General features: G+C 44.2%; 1 protein-coding gene across 2 annotated transcripts in view; it reads right to left on the bottom strand.

Moving 5' to 3' along the window:
- Positions 1 to 1,889: 1,889 nt before the first annotated feature.
- NUP210 (nucleoporin 210) overlaps positions 1,890 to 26,526 on the bottom strand; it is a 50,475-nt gene continuing 25,838 nt past the window's right edge. The window contains exons 19-40 of one of the 2 annotated variants that reach the window (XM_083869820.1): positions 24,312 to 24,416; positions 24,079 to 24,180; positions 21,317 to 21,445; positions 20,528 to 20,655; positions 19,845 to 19,980; positions 19,482 to 19,544; positions 18,378 to 18,557; positions 16,961 to 17,041; positions 16,603 to 16,734; positions 16,250 to 16,408; positions 15,666 to 15,757; positions 14,849 to 15,023; positions 11,979 to 12,154; positions 10,799 to 11,016; positions 10,021 to 10,157; positions 9,192 to 9,315; positions 8,122 to 8,268; positions 5,684 to 5,934; positions 4,154 to 4,373; positions 3,922 to 4,017; positions 3,711 to 3,794; positions 1,890 to 3,276 (exon numbers count right to left, since the gene is read on the bottom strand). In XM_083869820.1, coding sequence (XP_083725946.1) covers positions 3,176 to 3,276; positions 3,711 to 3,794; positions 3,922 to 4,017; positions 4,154 to 4,373; positions 5,684 to 5,934; positions 8,122 to 8,268; positions 9,192 to 9,315; positions 10,021 to 10,157; positions 10,799 to 11,016; positions 11,979 to 12,154; positions 14,849 to 15,023; positions 15,666 to 15,757; positions 16,250 to 16,408; positions 16,603 to 16,734; positions 16,961 to 17,041; positions 18,378 to 18,557; positions 19,482 to 19,544; positions 19,845 to 19,980; positions 20,528 to 20,655; positions 21,317 to 21,445; positions 24,079 to 24,180; positions 24,312 to 24,416 — 3,036 coding nt within the window. In that variant the 3' untranslated portion in view covers positions 1,890 to 3,175. The remainder of the gene's footprint in view (positions 3,277 to 3,710; positions 3,795 to 3,921; positions 4,018 to 4,153; positions 4,374 to 5,683; positions 5,935 to 8,121; positions 8,269 to 9,191; positions 9,316 to 10,020; positions 10,158 to 10,798; positions 11,017 to 11,978; positions 12,155 to 14,848; positions 15,024 to 15,665; positions 15,758 to 16,249; positions 16,409 to 16,602; positions 16,735 to 16,960; positions 17,042 to 18,377; positions 18,558 to 19,481; positions 19,545 to 19,844; positions 19,981 to 20,527; positions 20,656 to 21,316; positions 21,446 to 24,078; positions 24,181 to 24,311; positions 24,417 to 26,526) is intronic. The other variant, XM_083869819.1, reaches the window with a different exon arrangement.

The following is a 26,526-nucleotide window of genomic DNA, read 5'->3' on the forward strand; positions in this document are numbered from 1 at the left end:
CAAAACATCAGTCTTTGTTTTTGTTACAAGCATGAGAACTTCAGTACAAGAATGCAAAAACATCAGAAGGCTGAAAAATTAGGGCGACAAACACGTACCTTGTCTGTAAAGCAAACTCTGTATCTCCAGGGCTCCTCCAAGGAGAGCTCCTGCACCAGGGAGGATTTGCTGCAATGCCAGGACCCAACCAAACACAGCCCAACACGGGTGCTGGCAATGCACCACAGTTGGGTCTCTGCCTGGGGAAACTCCCCAAACTTCCTGGGGAGCCCTGAACTCCTCAGAGGATGCTCATGAGTGACTGACATGTCTTCATAAATGCCAAAATCAACAACCAAACAGGGGAGATAAGAATGCCTTTATCTCCAAGCAAATGCAGGGGTTAGCCAGGAGGCTGGATTGACACCTGTAAAACTTTAATCCTGCACAGAGTACAAAAGAAGCTGACATGCTGCCAGGAAAACCTTCCCCTGAACCACCACACCACAATCCTGGCTGCTCAGCACAAAGAGCCCTTCACTGAAAAGGTGGTGGGCAATGTTTCATCATCTGCCCTGCTTTGTAAAAGGGGTAGATGGCAAAACAAAGATCAGGCTGTGTTTGGGATGTTTATGAATGTATATAATGTATATAATATTAATATTAACCCAGCCTTGCTAACAATGGCTGTGAGGACAGCCCAGGGCATTGCGATTTCACTACTCACTGCTTGGGTTTGCTTGTTTGAGTTTTTAAAACAAAAACCTCTCATGCCTGTACCAGCACGAGGTGATGAACCCACACCAAATCTCCTGCTGGATGAGAAGGGCTCCTATTTATTTCCTCTTGGGCACTGCTTGGTTACCTGAGAAACTCAGACATTTCCAGGCACATCAGACCTGGACCTTGGAGCAGACACGTGGAACAGACACATTCCCAGTAGCCCTTCTCCCTCTCAGGGGAGCAAATAGGCAGGAACAAGCAGTGAGTGAACAGGGGGAAAATTCAGAATTAAATACAAATCCTCAGATCTCACTCTATTCGATTAAAAAAACAAACAACCAAACAAAAAACACACACACCAAAAACAAACAAACAAAAAACCAAAACAGACAAACAAACAAAAACCCACAAAAAAACCAAACAAGTCTTTACATTGTCAGCAATCTGCTCAGAAAAAATTTTATCCCCAAACCCCCGTGGCCCCAGGAATAACCCCAGAGGTCAGATGAGCTCCTCAAGGCAAAAGCCTGGATGTTGCTTGCAGGATGTTGGCTCCTGAGTCATACCAACTCCCTACTTCATAGTTTTTTGTTTTTTTTTTCTTGCCAGTAGACTGCAACTACTTGCCTAAAGAAATGAAATAAACAGCAAGCATTTGCCAAAGTACTCCCACCACTTGGAGCAGTTTGTTTTTCAGAACATTCACTGCCAGACTTCTGAGTGGGAAAGAGAAGCAACAGGAGAGCAAAATCTCTCCTTTAATCATTTCTGAAGAGCTTATCACAGTAGCACTGAGATATTCACAGCCCTTTGGTTTCTAGCTGGATGGAAGCAGAGAAAAGATCACAACTTTCCTTTAAAACCCAAACGAACAATATGAGAAGTTTGAACAAACCTAGAAAATTAAGAATCATCACTGTAAATGCTTCTACAGTCGTCACTGATTTCAGCAAGAATTGAAGATGCTCAGTGAAAACTGGGAGAAATCCCTGACAGAAAATATGAGTTGAAAAATTGTCAAAATATTTAAAAATATTACATTGCCAACAAGAGTGAAAATTAAGATTGGAAAATCCTGATTGCAGACACTGAGGGGCTCTGAGAAGTGAAGTTCAAACAATTGCCCAGTGCTAAATTCTAAACAGCCAAACCACAGAAAATTCATCAACAGCAAAATAAAGGAATTTTGAAAAGCTTTATTAAATAATACAGATCCAAATACAGTCCAGTGCTAGATTCTGAACAGCCAAACCACAAGAAAAACCAAAATAAAGGAGTCTTAAAAGGCTTTAATACAGATTCAAATGATTATCTACATCCAAACTGACCTTTTTAAGTAGTACTAGCACTTAAGGCACAATTTCTCCAAAACTAGCCAGTAAGTTAAATAAGACTCAATAAAATCACATGTAACAATCCTTTTGTTTTTAACACTGTGTGAAACCAAAACTCTACACCATGCACTGGGTCTGCATTCCATTCATCTCTTTGCCTGCATAATTCTGCACACAAAGTATTTTGAATGAAGTATTTTGTTATGTCACTTTCCTTATGGTCCTGAGGAAAGTTCAGCCAGCCAGGATATTATTCACAGTTAAAACTGGGATGCTTGTTTATATGTAAACAAAACCCTTACCTGATAGCTGCAAAACTCTGCTTACAAATCAAAATAATTATTATTTTGAGGATGTGATTATATCCTCAGAAGGAAGGATTTCTACCAGAAGAAAGGTCCACTTAGAAGGCACATTGCTTTCACATTCCCAGTTCAGAAAAGTGCTTACAGTACCAAGGAATACTGCAGTTGTACCCAAAGAAAGCCACACTAAGTTCTGGGTTTGTTTTTTCTTCTTTTTTTTTTTTTTTTTTTTTTTTTTTTTCTAGTCACTGTTGTAAAAAAACTTCCAAATGATTCACAGTTGTTCCAGCATTCCTCATGCTAAACCAGCATATTGTGCTGATGAATCCCAGTGTAAGGCTAAAGATAAGAACACTTATCAGTGCAATACATTCCTGAGGTTTTGGAACGCAAAATAAAAACTAGTTCTTCCAAATATACAATCCTTCACGTTTTTGGCTCATATTTCATTTGTTTTTCTCGTTTCCCTTTTTTTAAAAAAAAGTTCATTAAAAAGAAATCTAAATTTTTACAAAAAGTAAATAAAAAACTGTTACCACTCTAACTTAGATATAACTCCTAGTTGCTTGAAGAGTGCAAGAAAGCCAGATTAGCATAAACACTGTGAAGGCAGCAAAACAGATAAAACAAGCTTTTGAGAATTGAAGCACTGACAGAAAAAAACCAACAACTCCAAAAGCCCCAAATATTTTTTTAAAATAAATAAATTAAGGACCTAGTTGTGTTCCAGAGCAAACTTGAGTTAGATGCCAACTGCTGAAGCTGCTGAGCTTGCTAAGGCACTGAGCTGAGTATCTGTTTTTATTTGCAGCAGGAGGAGGAGCTGTGCTGTCCCTACTGAGAGGCATAACCCGTGCTCCAGAGCGTGGTTGAGGGGCTGGACTGCCTGCTGGAGGCCTGGGAGCTGAAGGAATGTGCAGGGGACACCAAGGAACCTGGAACAAGGCAAGGAGAAGACAACAGTCAGGCCCAGGAGTGCTGGGAGAAGGAACCAACTGCTCTCGATCATCCGCTGGGCACTGGCAGTGAATCTGATGATCCATTCAAAGTGAAACCATCCCTTTACCTCTTGAAAAGGTATCCTGGCAAGTTTGTGGGCCTTCCTGGTCAGGACTTTTTAAGTCTGAGGGGGCCACAGGATATTCCTCCTCAGCAAGTGACATTCACTTGAATTTGCCTGCTTTTATCTGGAGCAACAGGCACTTGTGTTTACAGCCAGGCCTGCAGCTCACTGTAACTTACACACATTTCTAAGAATGTGAATTATTTCTCATTGCCACTCTTGGTTACAGACCTTCCTACATTCAATTCCAGTGCAATGGTCAGACTAATGAATTAATTCACTTCTAACTGGGTGACAGCTGCTTACTGTTAGGGGTGTGCTGAAGACTTGTCCTTGGGTGGAACACTGGCTGATTGTGCTGTCCATTCGGGGAGAAAAATGCACGGTAGGCTGCAAGACAGTTGAAAAATAAACCAAAATAATTTCAGATGGCAATCATTCCTCTTCATCTCACAGCTAACACATTGTAAGAAGCTATGGGAAAAAAAAATACTTGTGCAATCTTTGCTTTTCTTACCTATGATCATAACAGCTGTCCCTGCTAAGAGTGCAAAAAGTGTGAAGATCATCACCTGGTAAGACTCAACAAACTGCTGGAAGAGACTGGCTTCATCTGCAGAATTGATAAAGAGGAGGCAACACTGAGTTAAAAAGGGCATCTTCTCCAATCTGCTTTAAGAGCTAAACCTCATAAACATCACAGAACCTAAAGGCTTCTTCTGGCATATGGAATGCAGAGCTAAACTTACATCTTATGGGTGCAGTGGTTCTGTCAGTCAGGTAGATCACTGTCACAGGGATGGTGAGGATCTGGTCTGTCATGGGACTGGAGACAGTCAGAGTGGTGGACAGGGAGCCCTGGCTGGGAATCCTGGGGTCAGCCAGGCTCACAGTGTACACCACGTAACTGGGCAGCCCGTAGGACTTCTCCTTCTCCAGCACCTTCACTGCTGGGGACTCGCATTTCACCTGCACAGGGAACATCCAACCTGAAACACACTGCTGGGGACAGCAGAGCACAGGGAACATCCAACCTGAAACACACTGCTGGGGACAGCAGAGCACAGGGAACATCCAACCTGAAACACACTGCTGGGGACAGCAGAGCACAGGGAACATCCAACCTGAAACACACTGCTGGGGACAGCAGAGCACATCCCCACCCTCCAGGCCAGGTGCCAGCAGTGGGTGATTGCACAGAAACACAGAGCAATTCACCCCTCCAGAGGAGTCAGGTGTACCGTTACAGTGACACCTGGAGCATTTCCCCTGCCTACTGCCAAGGGTGTCCCCTCTCTCACCTGCCCTTCCCACAGGTCTGGGCTAACCCCACACAGCCAAAACCCACGGACTTTTACTGGGCTGTGGGAGCTTTGGGCAGTCAGTCACACACACATTTGGGCAAGACTCCCCCTGGCACAGGGGTCACACATGGCAGGCTGCAGTGCGGCCCAGGTGAGCCTGACACACCTGGACTACCCCAAAACCCCAGGGCCAGGCTGGATAGGCCCTGAGCAACCCAGTGAGTGAGTGAGTGAGTGGCATCCCATGGCAATGCCCTGGAACAGGATGAGCTTTAAGGGCCCCTGCCAAGCCAAACCATTCTGGAATCCTGGAGACAGTGAAAACTGAGAAAGAACACATTCCAAAATGAGCATTTTCCAATCATCTCAGGAACAAATGTGGACACCATAAAGATGGCAGGGAGTTTATGACAGCTCAAAATGCTTTCAGCTGTGCTCATGTACTCCCTTGTAGGAATACATTTGTCACACCCTCAGCAGGTGTTTCCAAATAGGGCAAGAGGTTCAGTTTACCTCTAGACGTTTTTAGGAAGTTCACCTAGATTTTTCCATACCCTCCTGGCAGTAACTGGCTCAGGGCCAAGAGATAAGCATCTATTGGATCTTGTCACTATTCTTCAAACCCTGTATCTCTCTATTGACTGCAAGCCAAATTGTCCCTCCTAAAACATTCAGTATTTAGGAAGGAGCACTAAGGAAGTAAAAGGGCTTTTTGGAGTGCTCCTAGAGGGTGTCAGAAGTTTTCTCAGACACCTGTGTGCAGCTTTATCTTCTGTTTTCTGTAATATTTGTTATTTTGATATTTTTCCTTTTTAAACCTTTTGCTTTACAAAACACCTCTGAAGAGCAGCCTGGCTAATTAATTTTATCCACTCCTCTGCAAAGGCTGGACCCTCAGAGATGAATACATTTACACCTGGTTCGTAAAACTCTGACCACTAACCTGTATCACTTCCTGGGAACCCACTCACTCACCTCCAGGCTATCCAGGATTTCACTGGCACCAAAGATTTTCAGGACAGAGCTGACATCCTGGTTGCTGAGCAGCATCTCGGGCTGGTCGGGGTAGAACCAGCGGTTGAAGGGCACCTCAGTGCCGCTCTGCTCCCCGGGCACGGCGCTGCCCCGCACCGCTGCTGTCACCCGCAGCCTGGCCTGCCTCCTGCTCAGGTGCTTCAGCTGCTTCTCACTCAGGCTGTGCATCCTGATGGAGCACGTGTAGTGCCCTGCAGGAACAAGGACAGGCTGTTAACTGTAGCCCTGGTTGGTGCCTTGTGGAGTCTCTTGTGTCGTTAAAGGAATTTCTAACTGCCTTGGCCTGGAAAAGCAAAGACTAAAGATACCCCAGGTGTAAAAAGGCTTCTCCCTCATGGCTTCTTGCAGACATTGTGCAATCTTCTCTTTGGGTTTTGCAAGTCCATCACTCACCTCATGGTATCTCGTTTCCCTGTTTCCCCACTGGTTATGGAGCCGGGTGTCCTGTTCCTCTCTTCCCTACAGTTACTTGCCCCCTGCCCTGCCCCTTGTACCACCCATGAACCTGAGACCCTGTATAACTGAGAAACACCACGTTTTCTCTCTCTCTTTGGCTCCAGATTCACCTTTGGCACATGGAATAAATGCCTGTTGGAATTAATATGGGGCTGGGAGCCCTCTGCCTCTCTGCTGAGCTAGACTTGTAACGTGTGTGGATGTGTGAGCTTGAATTGCTGCCTGAATTCTTCTCAAGCAGTTTCTCTACTGGAGAGGCTGACTGGGATCTAGAGAGGCCATGGCTGCACTCTGAAAAAGACACAGTTACAGTGCCTGAGATGTTTTGGTTTTCTGAAATTCTTTTCCCAGGGAATTTTCTATAAACAAGAGAGATGTTTTTGTAACTGTAACTTTGTTTACATTCTTTTCCTGAGGAGGGACTTCTTCTTGATGTCCCTCTGGTTTGACCAATGTGATTGAAGAAGTTTGTCTTCTTGTCACCAATCAAATTGGTCCGTGTATAAAAGTATAAAAGGGATACACATCCCAAAAATAAAGGAGCCATTTTCAGCCTTCTGAAGTCAGAGTCTGTGTCGTTGTGGTGTAAAACAGCGTCAGTTAACTGCTCGTCTTGGGGGTTTTTCTCCATGGGAAATCTTCAGAGGAAAGCTAAAGAAGGTGGTAAAGCTCAACCAGCAGCACGATGGATTTGGACAGGGTGTCTGTTGAGTCAAACATCACAATCCCAGCACTACAGCTACAGAGTTATTCCTTGTCCCAAACTGAACATCATGAAAAAAGCCCTATGCTTCATGAAAAAAGCACTGTATAACTTCCACTCACATTTTATTTTCATATGCCACTGAGGCTCCGTTCCACTTTGAATGTAACATTTATGCTAATACTGAAAGGCTTTAATGAAAACGAGACTGAACATCCTATTCCATATTCTTTTCAACTAGTGTTAAAATTTTAGCCAGCTACCATCACCATCATCAAGTCAGTAAAAGATGTAGTTTATTTATAAAAGCTCCTTTAAAAGTTATACACTCACTGTGTTTCTAGTCTCATATGGGACCAATTAATTTGTTATTAGCAGCAAAGGTAGTAAAAACTTCCCAGAGAATGGAAGATAAAAAGCATCAGTAACAGGGAGAACTTGCCAGGTGCATGTTTTCCCCTTATTTTCTTCTCCTAGCTAAGTACCAGAGGGTAAAATGCAGAGCAGAATAGGGGTTTATACAGTGGGTGCAGGGATGAATCCAACAGATAATTAATGTTCTTTACATACAGTCCATGGTGGTTTAGTTCTGTTCTAAATCACATCATACTTTCAAAGCATTAACACATTTTGTAGACTTGTACATTTTTAATTCAACCTCCACAGTGTCTGGCAATTTCCCCCCACTTTTAAGACCCAGTTCATGATGTTTTGGGGGTACATTCCACTTTTCGTACATTTATCCACCTGAGTGCTCCTTTGTTTCTTTGACTCGCTACAAAAACTCTGAAAAACATCAACTGGGCTGCCACTGATGCCTGGCTTTCTCTGAAAACCAACACAAGATTTTGTCACAAGCAGAAAGCCCACTAAAACAAGAAGTGTCCATGTGAACAACTCACTGAGGCCTGAGGTCCTACACAGCAAAACCCAGAGCCTTCAGAAGGAAAGAGAGGAGGTTGATTTTGGATGTTGAGAAGAAATCCTTCCCTGTGAGGGTGGTGGGGCCCTGGCACAGGGTGCCCAGAGCAGCTGTGGCAGCCCCTGGATCCCTGGCAGTGTCCAAGGCCAGGCTGGATGGGGCTTGGGACAGTGAAAGATGTCCCTGGATGGGATTTAAAGTCCCTCCATCTCCAACCCATCATGCTGAGATTCTGTGGAATCTGCTGGATCAAATAGCTTGTGTTTGTCTGCAGCAGGGCATCTTGTCACATCTTACCTGAAACTGCATCAAACCCAGGTTCTGCCATAAAAATATCCTGTGCTGGGAAGTCAAAGGCATCACTGCTGAAATCAAGATGGCAACTGATGATGGACTGGGGCTGTAACCCAGCAATGGCTTCAGTCTGAGCAGGTGAACACTCCCCTAGGGGGATGGAAAAAAATAATCTCTAATTAATTACAAAACAAAACTGTAACTAATTAGTTTGAATTAATTAAAAGCAAAATCATGGCTTGTAGTATTGGGTTATTCTACCACGTTCTGAAATAGTTTCACAAGGTTATGAAGATCTTGAAACAGTTGGAAATCACAGACAGCTGTCCTTGCTCAGGACTAATCCCAGAGAGACAGCAATGAAAATTTTATATGTTGTGGGGTTTTCCTGACAGGAATAATTTATTTACAGGAAAGAATAAGCTGGAGAGAATTTTCTGCTCAGATGTCTCCTGAATAACTTATATGATCCTGGGAGCCTTGAGTTAGATTTTAGTATCTGGCCAGATGATTTTTTGGTAGGCTAATAATTTACATATGGCAAAATAAAATACTACTGGAAGAAGTGTTGATTGTTCAGCTGGAAGCTAAAAGGATCTATAATCACACAAAATATAGCTTACTAAATAGAGGACACAATATGATGCTTAATCTTTGTATTGATTCTAACTGGCCATAAACTCAATCAAGATTTAAGATTGTAACTAAGTATGTTAATGATTTAAGGATGGTAACTAAGTATGAAAATGTAGCAACTCCAAGAAGGCAACTGCAATTAAACATAGAAGCAATTAGCTGATTGCCCATTACCTGTTGTTTATATGATCAAAAATGGTACTTTTATTGAAATCTACTGAATTTATTAGTTGTGAAATATTAAGAGTGCCCCAGAACACCTTCCAAATTCTGTCCCATGACTCCTATAGCTCCTGGGACTCTAGAAAGGCATTTGGGGTTCCTGGGGATCTTATTAACCCTAAACAACAAACAAAAAACCCATAACACAAACCAAGGCATCATGAATCCATAAACACACAATAAAAACCATCAGCATCAATATTTCTTAATCGTACCTTTCAAATTTTTGTTTGTTTCCCCAATTGTAACTATGACTTTTGAGGCTGCCACTCCCTGCAAGCCTGTGTGCATGCCACTGACATGCATTGCTGTGGTCCTCTGAGGTGCAGCAATCAGGATCTGAAAAAAGGATGAAGCACATTGTTACCAAGAACTGTTTCCACAAATAAAAGTTAAGGCAAAACCAGACTGGATTGGTTGTGAAAGACTCCACGAGGTGATGTTTTTCTTTGAAATCCCACATTTCTCTAATATTAGAAACTGCCTTTCCAAGCAATTTAAGCTAGCAAAAACATTTTGTCTTCCTACCCAACCCCCAGAAGTTAATATGCAAAAAGCTCTAAGTCTAAATTTAATTTAAAAAGAATGTCTAGTGCTTATGCTGGCTGATGCAGTGAATTGTGTCAACAGTACGATTGCATTGCAGATAAACAAAATAATTTAATGGAGTACTTCTGATCAGTGATGCATGGCACAACACTGGAGCAAGTTCTTGCTGCCATCTCATCTTGCAGTGAAGCTTTATTGGTCACAGCAGCCACACTCAAATATTGGTTAGCCCCTGGGAAGAACCCCTTAGCCAACAAAGGAATCAAAATGTACACTGGAAGAACAGTAGAGGTGAAAATTGTTACGCTACCTTTTCCTCCTTAGCACAGATGTTTAAAAAAATCATGATGTTTTTGGACACATACCAAGTCCTTCCCAAACAAGATCATTTCTAAATATTTATAACAACAACAAAAAAAAAATCCCACAGAATACATTTTGGTGACGGTTCAGCCCAAACAAAACAATGTGAGCAGGAAGGGAACAGTGCCTCACCTCTCTGTAGGTTTTCAGTAACCCAGGGATCTCATAGTATACAGTGACCACTCCAGAGTCCCTGGCCAGGGCCACGCCAGTCTTGGAGTCCACAAGGAGAAGAGAACTTGAGGAGGAGCTCCACATGCCTGGCAGGCCTGGAAAACACCACAGGGGCACTGCTCAACAACCTGCTGGCCAACTGCAGCCTTTCCTGAGCACTCTGGGGTCTGGGAGTTCCACTGCCAAGCAGGGCACAGGGCACACACCCCTCAGTGCACAGAACCACTCTGCTGTCTGTGAGTGCCACTGCCAGGCAAAGCATAGACCCCTCAGTGGCCAGGAATCACTCTGGTAACTGTGAGTGCCCAGGAACCACTCTGGTATCAGTGAGTAGCACTGGCAGGCAGGGCACACACCCCTCAGTGCCCAGAACCACTCTGGTAACTGTGAGTGCCCAGGAACCACTCTGGTATCTGTGAGTGCCACTGCCCAGCAGTTATTCTGACACAAGCCCATTAATACCAGTGAGTGAAGGCAGTCCTGATTCTGCAGGAGCTCCACAGAAACAAGCCTTTCCAGCTGATGGAACAGAAATGTCTCAAGTGTGACACTCAAGAATTCAATACAAGAGACATATTGCACGGTGCAATTCAAATTATTATTAAAACTTGTTTTTATCATTAACAGGAAAAGTGACATTTGATGCTGAACAAACATGATCAATGCTGCATTTAGTTTTGCTGAGAGTGAGACAGAGCCACGCTGGTGTCCCACAGAACAGCTGCCAACCACTCACCTTCCTGGGCTGTCAGCGAGGTCCTGAGGCACAGCACATCCCCCACCACCACGTCTGGGAGCTCTGGGAAGATGGCATGCTGGACAGGCAGTGGGATGTAGTCTGCAGTGCCCCTGTGCTCTGCATCCCACACCCTGAGCAGGGTCAGGCCCACGTTCACAGTCCTGACCACAAAGGTGTTGTTGGTGGCTCCCTTGGCGATCTGCACAAAGTCATCCCTGCACACAAACAGAAGTGCTGCTGCATGAGGGCAGGCTTGGTAAGGTCATTGTCTCTAAAACAGGGGAGGTATTCAGCTCTTCAGAGAGCTTGTTTGCTGCAGCAGGCATCTGACGAAGTCCAGCAAAAGAAGGAAAACATAAAAATTATTTAAGTGCCACTGAGGCAAATTGCAGTTCTCAGTTCACCAGTGTGCTGAGGAAATACCGAGATCGTAATTATTCATGAGAACTACTTCTTAATTGTGAGATTGCAGAGCTTTAGAATGACATCATCTGCCTCTTTTCCCTTTTCTCAAGGCATTTAGGAGGCCAAGAAATTTGAACACAAATAGGCAAATTCCCAGACATAACAACACCATTGGCTTGCCAGTTGTGGTATTTACCCAAATCCAGCAAGGTGCTCTGCAGGAAACAAGCCATGTTTCAGTAACAGCATTAGTGGGGTTTTACTGAAGACCACAGGAGGCTGCTTCACAATATCTATTCTGTGAGGCAGAGCCCAAAAGGCCTTTTGAGCCTTGTCCCTGCTGTGGGAAGGTTGTACAAGCCTATGTGAGGAGACAGCCCCTGATCCAGAACATTCCCCACCTTACATAAGCCCTCAGTGAGTCAGTGGAACACAGCACTTGGGAGAGGCAGATACTGATGGATCAGTTTTTTCTCTGGGCCACTGCTGCATGCAGGGGGATGATTCAGAGTCACTCAGAGCAGAGAACAGCTCCTGCAGGCCCTGCTGGGATCATGTTTATCTGGGCAGCTTTCCATGGCTGGGGAATATCGATTGCTAACTGGATCTGTTCTTCCTGCCACTGCCTCTGAAGGCCACAGAGACAAAACCCTTGCTTTGCTAATCCCGGCCCAAGGTGTATCTTCACTTGGTATCTTTGGAACAATCTTTGTTCTACGTTTGTCAGGCCTTTTTTTGCTCTCTGCAATTAGCCCCCGTGACAGACACCCACCTGTTGGTGGCAAAGTTGAGCACAGCATTATGTGAATGGAAAGTATCTCCAGAGTTATCGTGGAAATGGACTGCAAATGTCAGTGTCACACCCAGGGGCAGGGCCAGCAGTGCCTCTTTGTTCTGGGTGAGCAGAACGGGCCTCATGGAGATCCTGAGGTAAGAGATGGGGCAGACCTGGAAAAACATCAGCAGTGAAGGAAAGTTAAATTGCTTTTTATGATGCCCTTATAAAAATAATCTAAAAGAGTTCTTACGTAAATATGCAGAGCTGCCTTTATGAGCCATTTGCAATTAGCCATATGCCAGCACTAACACGTGAAGCTGTTATTATCAGTATCTCCATTTCCCAGGTTGAAAGGGGCCTCTGAGACTGCCTGGTCCAGCCCCCCATCCAAGCTGGGTCACCCAGGGCCAGCTGGCCAGGACCATGTGCAGGCAGCTCTGGGGCATCTCCTCAGATGGAGACTCCACAGCCTCCTGCAATCTGTTCAACAGCAAAAAAGTGCTGTCCTGTGTTCCTGTATGCTCCCTTTGCCCTGTCATGGCTGAGAAAAGCCTGGCTCTGTCTGCTTTCAACCCTCCCAGCTGATATTTCGTAGCCCTTTATTTTCTAGTACCACTGAGAGCTGAAACAAGCAATAATCATGTAGAAACACACATCACACACAGACTTCAGAGAACGCATTACTATCAGTTCAAACTGTTATGACTGCCTGGATATGCAAGAGACAAGTGGCCCCTAGACCTCTCTCCTAACAATTCCTGAAATAAAAGGTGCAATTCATTGCCCATGTATTAGAAGAGTAACTCACAATGTGCGTGTGAGTTTGGGGATGGAGTGGTCACGGCTGCCCAGCTCCCCTGCACCAGGTGAGAAAGCCAAGCTGTTCCAGGCAGAGCTGGCAGTTGACAAACCCTGAGGGGTCAGCAGCCTGAGCTTTGTTCCCTCAGTGCCTCTCCTCAGCCAAGACAGGAGTTGGGAACTGCTCCAAACTCCTGAGGAGAGTCTGCTCCTCTATATTAACCATATGTGCACACCCCCACGTTTCTGCAGTAACACTCCAGTGAAGAAAGGTTTTCTGAAGACAAAGACTTGACAACCTATTCTTTTGGCTTTTAAATAGCATATTACTATTCTTGATTAACTTACGAGCAAAATTACCCAACAAAAATAACTGTATCTGCTCTTTTTGTTATAGCTGTTGGAAAATAAATAATGGATGGACAGAGGAAGAAAAAGCCCTCTAATATATTGAGAAAACTATTTTAAAAGAAGCCCTCAAGCTCATCTGGTAGAAAAATCCCTTTATTTTCCTGACCTAACAGGCTCGGCTAAAACGTAAAAGTCTGCAAACTGAAAATGTACATGTCAGAACTTAAAAAGGAAAGGACAAATTTGGCCTCAAGCAAAATACATCTTTGGTGAATCCAAAAAGGAAAAAATAGTGGCTATAGTATCAGTATATCCCACTGCCTGCTCCATAGGCTGGTTTCATCAGCTAAAATCTCCATGCATACAGATCTCTGCTCAACAAGCTGTGGTTTTCAAGCCAACAAAAAACCCATTTCCCTGACAGATTATCAAGTTGCTTTACTTTAAAATCTCAGCAACTGTCCCACAAGGGACAGCTGCTAAATTTAATATTGATGAAAACAGTCTTTTACTGTTAAAGCATCTCAGGTTTTAAAGTATTTTTTTAATTCAAGAAAAAATAAAGTAAAACACTGAGTGTAGCAGGCCCAGGCAAGTGCTGAGCTCGGTCCCAGGCTAAGCTCACTGTCACTCCTCCTTCCCCCACCATTCCTGGATTATGTAAGAGCTCTTCTTTGAGCCAAGTTCAAGGTCTAAGTGTTAAGTGATGCTGCTGCAGCAGTTTGGTTCTTAATTGTGTACACTTGTAAAGAGACAACACAAAAACCTTATGGAAGAAGGACAGAGTGAAGGAGAGAGCTTTGCCTGAGAATGACACAATAGATTCCAGCTCATCTCCAGCTCTGTCACAAGTTTTCTGACATGACCTTTGGCAAAACCTCTCAAGCTCTCTCAGCTCTTCAGCCCTAAAATGAACTGTGCTACCTCACGGGGTCAAAAATATCATTTCCATAAAGGTACCACAGTTGTAATAAGTACAGGAAAACAAATGAGCTGTACAAGGTGCTGAACTGAGATAGGTCCTACCACAGAGAGCTCTGTATCACCATCCTGCCATATCCTGAGCACAGGACAACCTCACACAGGGGGATGTGACTTCAGTCCCACTGGGTGCTGACTAAATCGCATTTGAGGCACCCCCAAAGTCATCAGATGTCCTTCCCCTGCCAAAGGGAAGAAACAAGGTCCCATGGAACAGAGCTGGAGAATTCACTGCCACCACCTGGCAGGAGGGGTGGCTTCAGTGACACTGGGCCCTTATTTCTTGTTTCATTCTCCACCCAGGAGGACAGATCCCCACCCCGTCCTACAGGCAAAGCTGAACATCATGGGAAATACCACAGTTCAAAAAATCCACCAAGCCACTTCATAGTGACTACAGGAGTTAAACCTAGAAATAAGTTAAAGCACTCAATTGTACATCTTTCTTCTCGGGCTGGGACAGAGGGAAGATGCAGACAGTAAAAAGGGATAAGGGGAGCAGTGGGTATCTCAAGGCTCATGCTGCCAGGTGCAGGAAGTTCTTGGTTCTGGGATTTTTTGAACAGAGATGATGGGCATACATTCCCTGGTGTCCCAAGGTTCAAAGCTCAGAACTATTAATTCCTACGCTGCTCATGTTTCAGAAGTGGAGTTCAAGAAGTGCAGCCAACAATCCCTGTAGCAGTAGCAAAGATGTACTTGAGGAAACTGCAAAGGAGGAGAACTGACAGTACCTTTACAGCAACAATGATGGTCTGGTTGTTGCCAAACAGCTCCTGGGAAATCACCTCAACGGCTGATGATCCAACCACAGGCCCAGAGACAAGGAACCCTCTTTCATCGATTGTCACAACAGGGACTTTGTCTGGTCCATCCAGGACACGGTAACTCAGGGACGCCACTCGGTCCCTGAAGAAAAAAAACAAGCAGGGAACCCATTAAATGTGTAAAACCACATTTAGGGTCTCTTCCAACACAAACCATTCTGTGATTCTATGAAACACAGGGTTCCCTCCCCCTAAAATGTAAATGACTCTAAAACTTTGCCCTCAGTGTAGGTCCTACTGTCTCTATCTGCCCATTATTATGCTGGGAAAACTACATTTGAAGCCTGATTTGAGTCTAAAATGTCAGTCTTTGAAAACAGATTATGTAAAAAGAATTTCTCGTTTGGAAATGACATTTTAATCTGAAAATCCAGCCATAACCTCTGCGTGAGAAACACACAGAATTATATTCCACAAAGCCTCAATCACCCATCAAAACCTCTACAGGAAGCAGGCAGCAGGATACTGCTTCAACTGGCTCAGCAGCTTTCAAAAAAACGGATCTGAAAGTTCCCGATATTGAATGAATTTTCCAGCTACAATCTAATACAAGATTTGACAAAGCCCAAGGGAGCAGGTAAGATACCATGAACCTGCAGATAAGTTGTGTATTAAATGGATGTACAGTGATCCTGAGGGACTGAAACAGCTCCTGTAAACAAAACTGCCCAGCAGTTTGGATAAAGGAGTGACACAAGCCACAGTGTGGGAACTGAGCACTGACCTGTTGGTCCGCAGTTTAATAAAGGAATTTGGTGACATTAAGATCTGCTCTGCTTCTGCCTCTGGAGAGACTAGATGAAGTTTTTCAAACACCTGGAAAGTAAAAAGGCATTTTGGCCTACTGTATTGTGCAGACAGTCATTTAGGTTATTTATTTAATCTTCAAAACAAGCAAACAAAACCAAGCAGAACTGTAACTTTTATTCTTCTCTTGTGTAACATATATGGTAAAACAAGACAACTGAACATGAATATTTGAGAATGGGAGAGCCAGTATCTTCTACAAGTTATTCTGAAGAGCTTTTGTTTCCAGGGATATGGTTAAACTAGGAAGCAGCATGAGAATGGAAGATTTCTCAAGGGAAAAGGTGTTGGGAAGCCCATATTCACCTGAGTTACTTCAGACTCCCCCTGCCCCCATGAACTGAATGAGCCAAAATGAGGAACATTATACAAACAAGAGTAAGAGCTCAAAAAGAAACCAAAGCTGGAGCTACTCCTGCACTTCAAACTCCTGATTTCAAATACAGACTTAAAGCCAGTTCTGAAAAGAGATATTTGAACATGTGAAGAAAATCATCCTACCTGAATTTGGATTTCATCAGACAGTTCTCTTGCCATGTTGTAGAACTGGTTGGCTGCAGCATCAAGGACCTTCACTACAACCTTCAGGCCTGTCCTTCCCTTTACTCTACCATGAACATCCACTGCAAAGTTGTAGTTTGCAGGAAGCTGAAAAGCAGCCTTGGACAGGAGAAAGGGATTAAAGTTTGACTCAAGTAAAGCCCAGACATTGGCACAGAGGAAACACCACGGCTGGTGCTGATGGCTGATCCTGGATTTTGAAGCAGTGGAGGCAGCAATATTCCCTGCACTGCCCTGCTGTCGCTGTTTCCTTTTCCCAAGCTACACACACATGCACTACACACACTTTTTACCTCACTGTGCCTTGTCCTGACATCCAGAGTGTCCCTCTTGGTGACAGACCAGTGGAACGTTAACCCTGGCACAGCATTGCCAAAGGAGAAAGGAGTCTGAGTGCTGGTGATGCCCATGACATGAACTGGCATCTGGAGAGAGAAAAACCAGCTTAGGTAATGCCAGCATGCAAACCAAACACCTGCCCATAGCAAAAAAAATGAAACTTAAAATTCACTGATCAAGAGATGGGGACTCTTCTGAGGAAAATGGTTCCTTCCAGAGCTGCAGTGCTACCACCAGATGATGTGACAGGAATGGGCACAACCTGCAGTCCCAACAGGTGAGGGTGACAGAAGCCAATCCCAAACAACTCACCTGAGTGCCAACTTTCATTCGTGTGATGGGTGCCCGAATTCTCACAGCTGTCAGCTGCACCACCTCCACTTCCACCTTGTCCTGGCAGGGAGGGAGGACACTGTAAGCACTTGTCAAACAGAAACCACTGCTCTGGTTCTAGAGGGCCTGAAATCACTTTCAGGCTCTGAAGCCACTATTTTGCCATTATCTAATCACTGTTGCCACGTGATTTGCAGGGCTTGTCAGAGAAAATACATATGGACAAATTCAGTAGGACTGTAAAAGAATTAACCTTTGATTGACAGGCATTTGAAAATCCTCCCTAAATTGACAAAACAAATCTTGCTCCAAATTACTGATGACACGAATGACGGCGCTGAGAGGTGAGACAGCAGTGGACAAGACCACAGGGGGCCCCAGCAGAAGAGGGATGAAGAAACTCAGGAGATAAAGGAAGACACGGAGAGGAGTTAGAATGAAATGAAGATTGTAGAGCACCAAATGGGACACTGAGAATAAAAGGATGATGTGTGACTCTGATAGCTCCTCTTCTTGTATTCAGACATTCCTGGTAATTTTATTCCTGCTATATCCTGGGGAGGAAAGGTCAGACCTGGACCTCAACAGGCTGCAGATTGACCTTCGAAGTTCACTTTACACCATTAGGGCAGACTGCTGCCCATGCATTAAAAAAGCAGAAATTTCTTGATATTTTGTTTTTTTAAAAAATTACTTTGTGTCCTCTTGGGCTGTGCTGACACCTTTCAAGCAGCAGAGCTTTGTGGCTCACAGCAGCTGTGCTGCCCTGGGCTCAAAGGAGGAAGTCATAAGATCCTGCCCAAGTTCTGTTGCTCTGAGTCTCATGCAGGTCCCAGGGACTTGTGCTCCCTTGCAGGCCTGCTCACCTCCCTCCCACTCAGCTGCAGGGAAATCTAAGGACACAGATTGTGATGGAGCATCAGGGATTCACTGTTTGCACCTCACAGATGGGTTCAGACCACAACAAGGGGTGACAGTGTTCTAGGGTGACAGCCTAGGAGACAATGTGGGGTTTTGAGCAACAGTTTCATCCTGGATCCTCCTGACCTAGGAGGGAATGCAGACAGGGACAACCTTCTGCTGTGCTGGAAAGGCTCCTTTACATGGGCTTTTCTAGATGCACTAAGCAATCCTGAAGACACTAGACTGGTCATAAAGGCTCCCTGGTTACCTGTGATACTCTGGTTTAAGACACAGCAGGATTTACCTACCTGTTCAAAGTACTACCTGTGCCAATACCTGTGTAAGTTCACAGGCCAGGGAGTAAAAACTCTGAGTTTTCACCTTCAGGAAACCAGAGAAGTGCATAAGGTAACACTGCTCAGGCAGAAAGATTCTGTGCCCCTTCCAGAGGCAAAGAGTCCCTGCCAGCCCCCAACAGCACCATAGCCATTACCTGGGACACTGCCACAAGCTTCTCTGTCTCTGCATCAACAGCCTGCAGCACTCCTGTCACCACCCCACTGCCAATGGCCATCCCTCTGACCAGTCCAGAGCTGTTCACTGATGCAATGTGCTGGTTGTCAATGGAGAAAATGATGTTGGAGAGAGGCTGGGGGCCTCCTTCAGCAGTGATCTGTCAGAAGAGCACACAGAAATAGTTAATGAACCCTTCAGATGGTTCTTCTGCTCACCATTACAGGGTCCACTCTCCCTGCTCAGCACCACACTGACTCTAGTGCTGCCTGCACCTTCCCAAGGACTATTCCCCCTGCACACTGGTCCCTGCTGGATGTCAGCCTGGGAAACGCAGGAGCTGAGCACAGAATGGACCTGTGCCTCACACAGTGTCACAGGCTGATGATACCTCTAATCCAGGAAGTTTCAGAGAACTTGACCTCCTCTCCTCCTCCAGCACCCTGGTGTAGGGCTCTGCTCTGTGTTTCAGTTTGTACAACGAGCCATCTATGCCTGATTTCATGGAGCTGACAGATTTACTCATGCTGTGCTGGTATTTAACATCAGAAAAGCTGACACTCCATTGAAAAAAGCAAATACAAATCCTTTGACCCAGCAATAGAGCAAAAATGAAGCTGGATCAAGAAATTACTTCTTGCTCAGAGGAGTATTCATCACAGAAACACACAATGGGTTGGGTTGGAAGGGACGCCAAAGCTCATCTTGTTCCATGGGCAGGGGCACCTCCCACTGTCCCAGGCTGCTCCAAGCTCTGTCCAGCCTGGCCTTGGACACTTCCAGGGATCCAGGGGCAGCCACAGCTGCTCTGGGTACCCTGTGCCAGGGCCTGCCACCCTCCCAGGGAACAATTCCTCCCCAATATCCCATCTGACCCTGCCCTGTGTTGGGATTGAAGCCATTCCCTGTGTCCTGTCACTCCAGGCCCATGCCCAAAGTCCCCCCCGCAACAAGCCTGTCAGTCCATTCAGTGTGAACACAGAAGAATGTCAAGCTGAATATCTACTGCTGAAAATCCAGTGATAAATATTCTTTTTACAGCAGAAACTACAAAATAAAGAAAATAGGTAAGAAGATGCCTCACCTGAATCATGGCCCCAATAATTAGGGTCACTTTCCTTGGCAGTAGTCTAAATGGGGGAAAGACCTAAAAAGAGAAATATGAATGCCTATGTTCAGGAGTTTTCAATCAGATGAATTATGCCACAAGACAATACAAGTGTAAAACTGAGTCTTTAGTTGCTTAATGACAGTAAATTGAGCATGCAGAAATTTACCTCATCATCTGCAGTTAAACAGCACTGAAATCTGACTGGTATTATTAGGTCAGCTTCCAGACAGAATGAATATTCTGGGAAATTGATTACTATACTGCCACCATAATTTCTATATTCCTGTTCCATTGTAGCACAGACTTTATGCATAGATCTTATCTGCAGTTATTTACCTCAATCTGCTGTGGAGCAGAGTTGATTCTCTGTCCTCTCCTGTCAGCCACAGTTGCCATCAGACTGGTCTGCCCAATGGTCATCCCACGCACCAGGAAAGCTGCAGTGTGCTCATCCAGAGCCTCCCTCAGGGGGCTGCAAAGAAATCCATTAAAAACAGACATTATCTGAGTAAATCACAAATAACAAAGGACTCATTCAGTGCCCAGCAGTTTGACCACAAGGCCCTGACTATGGCTGAAGCAAAGTTAAGGGAATTAGCACATTTTTACAATGAAGGCTCTTTACAAGCTGTGCTTTATTGTAACATTACATATCTGAAATGAAAATGAAACAAGTGACACACACAATGAGCTTGATAACATCAGATGTGCCTTCACACAGCACTCTTCACCTGACACTATTTGCCAAGTCACTGCTCTCAAGATGCACAAAGCTTCATCAGACATCACCCTGGAGGAATGCAGTCTCATTCATCAGCCAGCAACATTCAAGCTATTAGTTCAGGCAATTTCCCTCACAAATAATGTTTTTTTACCTTTTAACAGGTAATTAAGACTTCACAAAAATAAAATAAATAAAATCTCAGCCACTGTATATTTCTGTGCCTCCAACCTAATACCTTTATTCATTTTTTGGTAATTCTTATTTGCAGATTAATTTCAAAAATCCATTAACTTACACAAGTGAGACAAGCTGAGATGCTGCTCTGAGACTGAGATCCATGACAGGGAAGTATTTTGCCAGAAAAGGTTTCTTTGAGTCATCCAGAACTCTGACATAAGCCTTCACTGTTTTACCAATCTCCACCTGAAACAGACACATCCAAGTTGTTCTTCATTCAAAGCCCTCTTATTTATTAGCATAAACATTTTCATTTTATTTTGTATTACACTTGTAGTAGGGTAGTGCAGATAGAGCCCCAAGGTTAGATTAGCACTGATTTTAAAGACTAATCCCTGCCAGCTAGAGTTAGTGTCAGATGAAATGAATGAACCCAGCTCCTTCATCTGGCAAGGGCATAATTAAAACATCCAGAAGTATCAACACTTCTTTTGTTTAAGGTGCACCCAAGCTGGCAAGTGGAATGAGCTGGACTTTTTTCTGTCCAGTTTTAAAACCTGACATATGGAAAATGACCTTGGGGCAAAACCTATTCCTAAAAAAATTGCTCACAGGCACTTTAAACAGGAGGAAATGTAAATGAGCATGTCCATATAAATTATGGATTAACATTGCTGTGTAAATGTAAAAGTGGAGATTGCTGCCACACAGAATATGAACAGATAGATACCTGATACTCTGAGACACTTATAACCTAAAGAGATAAATGTGGGAGGGAGAAACAGACACACAGGGAGTTGTGTCTCTGCTGCAGCATGTTGTCCACGGCTGGTATCTGTGCTCAGGACCAGCACAGGGAGTCAGGGCAGGCTGGAGCAGCTCCTCATGCTGCTGCCAAGGCACTGACCTTGTCAACAACTCGCACATACACCTCCTGGATATCAGATACATGAATTTCAGCTTCAGCTGGGGCAGGGAAAGCCAGACACAGGTCATGAATCATTACAGTCACTGATCCTGGGAGCAGAGGCTGCACCTGCAATGCCAAAAGAAAACTGCATTATAGCACTTCTGTCTGTTGTTCACAGGATAAAATTTGTAACACTTTCAGGGCAGAAGCAGTTAGATGCGGAAATCTCCAAGCTTAGACACAGAGAATTCTTCCACCAAAATAAAAATCAAGCTGTAAAATGTATGTAAAAAGTATCATGCTACTAGTGCAAACAGCCCCCAGGCACCAAGTGAATTAACAGCTCTTCATCTGGAACAGTCTGGCATCCTGTTACTCTCCTGCTGTCAGGAGAAAAAACACACAAATCATTTAGAGCAACAAAACTTTTCTTAGTAGAGTGAAAACCAAAGTGATAAAGAAAAAAAAAAATCGAGGACAAAGATTATGTCTAGGAAGCACCGGTATTGCTTCCTGTAAGATTTGTACTCTACTGACACTGCTTTTCATCTGAGGATCCAAAACTTGGTGGTAGATCCTGGCAAGAGAGAGGATGACTGACAGATCAGGTATTTCTTTAATTATTCCATTAATTTTAAAGAAAGAGGATGTTACACTTAATGGATAAAGAGAATAAACCCATGAAGAAAGAGACCTCTGGTCACAAACACAAGCCCTCAGAACTAAGCACCCATCCCAAAGGCCCCCTCCCAAGGCCATGCACCCACACCTTGCTCACATCAGCTCTGCAGTTCTCCTGCAGCTCCCTGACCTTGAGCTCAGGACAATCCCAGCTGTTCTCTGTCCTTGGCCAGGGCCAGCAGTGAGTCTGGGTGTCCTGTTCTGTGCTCTGAGCTCTGAACAAGGGGACATGTCCAGGGCCCCCAGTGCAAAGAGTTCAGTGAGCTCTCAGCACTGCCCGACAGCACCACAGGAGTCAGTAACAGAGCACTGGGGAGAACTGACATTTTGTTCTTTGAGGGCACCACTCCTACTTCTGCCTCAGAATAGAAAGGGATGTGAAGTTTTAATGAAGGTCAGCTTCCAGAACAGCAGCAGTTCCCAGAGAGGGTGGCTGATAGAGGGGCTGGAGGTGGCACAGGGAGGGAGCTGGAATGGACCTCAGCTGGGCTGGCACAGCAGAGAAAGGAAACAGGCAAAAAGGCAAGCAGGGCTACTGCAATTTTTAAAACTTCTCCTGTCTGAGCCACCTCTGCTGCTCTCCACTCCCATCAGGTGTCCAGTGGCTCCCAGTATCCAAGGATATTGCACTGGTGACCACTCTTCACTCCACCCATGCCCAGAGAAGCTGCTGTGTCAAAACCAGAGGAAGAGAATTTCTCCTTGGCAGCCCCGCTGAAAAGTCTGGGAGTCACTGCTCCAAATAACTTGAATTTAGTTTCTCAGAAGAGTTCACTGCCAACTCATTGTCTGTCAGCTGGGCTGCACTGGTACCTGCCCTGGCAGCAGCCTGACAGAGCCTGTAGATTTCCCAGCCTATTCTGCTCCTTCCATGGAAAAACCCAAGGCTGGTACTGGGATTTAGCCCAAACACAGCACACAGGGCTAACAAATCTGCCAAGTGTGTGTGTGTGGGGGGGGGGGGGGGGTGTTTGCATTTTTAAAAAAAATATGTTAAAAGTGGAGTTTTCTCTCCTTTAATCTGACAGGCAGTTAAATCTCTTCCTATACTTCACAAAGCCTATCTTGCTGTCAGTGCTCCACTCCTGAATTCCTGACAAGAGCACTGAACTTATCTCACGTACATCAGTTAAACCCATCAGGGACACCTGACTAAAAAACTATTCAGAGTTTGAACAATGTACTGTGTACAAAAAAATCCTCATCTCCTCTACTTTTTTCTCATCTCTGTGCCTAATTGGAAAAAATATTCCCACTTCACACTTATAACAGGCAGAGACAATCAAAATGTTTCACAGATTCTTTTGATATTCTAATTTCCACCTTAGTTATCATTATTTCACAACTTTATCAGCATGACTTCTTGAAAGACAAATCTGTAAATTATAAATTCATAAAAAACACTCTTTAGAGCAAATTGTTTAGTTTCCAGTTCTTGCCTAATGAAAGCAGTGATGCAAACAACACACAGTTCTATTGTTGTTCACTGCAGAATGCATTTCATACCCTCGGCCTGATGAAGTCAAGCACACCTGCACTTTAGTGGCAACTTCTAGTGGAAAAGGGTATTAAAAACTTCGTAGGAGATCAGAATAAACTCCTTAATAGATATTCATGCACAAAATCAGGGTTCATTACTGTGATTACAAAATACCCTGAAACAGCATTATAGGACAGAAGAATTTGAAGCTTTCAGAAGTACTGGCCCATGGCAAATACTCCAATATTACTCTGGAAACCAATTAATCTCATGTGAAGCTTCTGAAGAATTTTGTCACATTATTCTCCATGGTGTGTTTGTGAAATCAGGAACATTTTACTGCAAAGTTGTAATGGGTGAAGCACTTGGAACTGGCTTTTATCTGGCAGAGAGAACACAAGTGCTTCACAGCTGTAATGAAACAATTTCCTGTACCTGAAAGTGCCAGTGTAAAGATCCCCTGCCTGGAGCAAACACATCTAAAAAGCAGCTACTGCCTCTCAATCCACACCTGCTGGAAGATGCTCGGGAGTGCTGAAGCTGCTGAACAATAACCTGGTGGCCAAAAATGTGTAAAACCACAAAATACTGCACTCACCAAAGCAATGCCTTGAGTCTCCTCATGTGTCACTCTCACAATGTTTGGCACGCTGGTATTAATGAAAAAATATCCAGAACCTTGTTGGATGAGAAGTTCTGCCTGCAAAACCAGAAAAGCATCCAGAATTAAGGTGGTATTTTTTTAGTAAAGCTCTCTCCTCACACATCTTCTGCAATGCGTATGTTTTCCTTTCCTCCCTGCAGTGGGAAGGCAGCAGAGTAACTTCTCACCTGGACATCAGGGTGGTTGTAGATGGAGGCCCCAGTAGGGCTCACTTTCACATCCTCCACAAGCATCAGTTCAATGGTGGCAGGCCCTGGGAGCACAACTTCATGCTGCAAGGAACAATGGGAGCAGTTACAGCATGGGGGCAGAACACTGGCAGGGTCCTGTGTGTGCAGGGAGGATGTTCACAGCACCTAACCAAAGTTCAGAGCACAGGCTGAGGGTGTGAGATGCCCACAAGATGCAGATGGCTCAGTCAATCCTCAGGGCTGGTCTGTTCCGCACCCCTGGCCAAGGCAGAGGACAGGGCCCTCTGCAGGATCAGTGACTGATGTGTGACAAGCACAGACAGGGTATTATTAACTCTGAGCCATGGCCTCAGTTCATACAGGATGATAAGGCAAACACACAAAGTTTTCTACCTCTAACAACTCATCTTTTCCTGAGTCTTCTTAGCAGGCCACCAAGAGAAATTCTTTCTTAAATGTAAGTACATGAACACTGGACCAGATGCAGGTTTAATCACTCACTCCTAACAACATTAGCTCAGAAAAGGAGAAAGGTTTCTAGAGGAAGTCACTGCTCTGTACCCATTTCACCTCATTAGTAGAATTATTTCCTCGATGTAAAAAGGATGTCATCTTTCCCTAATGACATAATAGGGTGTTCCACTTAAACATAGAACAACAATCCCATCTACTAGATTTTTGTTTGTGTTTTTGGCTGCAAGAAAGGAGAATGGATAGGTCTGAAAGCAGAATAGAGCAGCCCATTGCTGAAATATTTGAAAAAAGCAGCCAAGTCACCTCATTAAAAAAAAAAAACAACACATGAGCCTACAAAGTGCAACAGAACTGGCATCTGCAGCTACTAAACAGGCCTCCCATATTTAAGCACACAGAACAGAACTTAAGAGAACTCCAGTGTTCTCTGAATTCAAGGCAAAGTTTAGAGCATTCACTTTTCTACTTATTTCTAGAAGTAAGAAAGAATATTGAATATTGGTCTAACAAAGCAGAACATCAAATGTCCATACTACAACTCAATTTCTAAGAGAGAAAAAAGAAGCACAATCAAATATGTCGAGTAGCTTTGCAGCAAAGTACTGTGTCTCTGCAGCAATTCTCACTAAGCTGTAGTCAAATTCTTCAGGGGAAATGCATCTACACCACACTTCCCAACAGGAAACCTTCTGAAAAGTCAAGAGCCAAGTGGCAAAACAGATCACCTCTCAAAGAATTCCCTAAGCAGATGCCACACCTGGGCCATGCTGAGAGGAACCTGGCCCACAGGGTATTTCACATTACTGGGGCCCATCTGCTACCTGCTTTGAGTTAAATCCTGTAACCTCTCACTGCCTATTTTACTTTTTGCCTCAAGTCTGTTTTCAAGGTACTGCATATAGTCCAAATCCACTTAAATCTTGCTTAATATGATTAAACAGAAATTCCAGTTAGGAAGCAGAATATTTTAAGAGTCGGTTACTGCACATGTCAGGTTAATGAACAGGCTTAAAATTGCCCTTTATTCAGTTTAAAAAAACTGACATAAAGAGAGAACTGCCATCTGTTTACACCTGCCCTCTTTGTTCATCATGACTACCTTTTGCTGTTTTCCTTCCCTAGGCTGAGTACCTGCAAACTAAATATTTCAGAGAGTGGCTAATGACTTGTAAAATGAGAGCCTGGGCTTATGGCTGGCACTGTACAACAGAGGAGTCTCTCAGGAAAAAAAAAGAGAGCATTAGTCAGAACCCAGACTAACATATGGTCCATATGAGGAATCAGTCAGCTTTTGCTTTGCTCATGCAGAACTTTCCCACCCAGCTTTGCAGGGGCAATAATCCATTTGCTTTCCCCAGTGACAGCTGCACGAAGCACATGGCTGCTTCAGTGAAGGACAAGCAGCAGAGATTCACCAACTCATTAAAAAAACAACTGAAACACTTCTCTGTAATGCCCTTGCCCAGATGCAGGTTTTAAAAAAAGAGTTTTTAAAAAAAAATCTCCCAAGGATTTGAATAGATTTGATAAGGATGGCAGCACCTAGTGCAGAAGAAAGCAGGAAAAGCCATGAAGCAGTATAAAACCTCTGCTGTATGAACCTGACTCCACCATGGAGCTGCCTCATTTGTGTGTGGAGGAAATAAACCCATCCCTGAACACTGGGCATTAATCCAGGGAAATGCAGGGAAATAAATAAGGGAAATGCAAACCCCCC

The sequence above is a fragment of the Zosterops lateralis genome (assembly GCF_965231275.1).
Source record: "Zosterops lateralis genome assembly, chromosome: 11".
In the NCBI taxonomy this organism is placed as follows: domain Eukaryota; kingdom Metazoa; phylum Chordata; class Aves; order Passeriformes; family Zosteropidae; genus Zosterops; species Zosterops lateralis.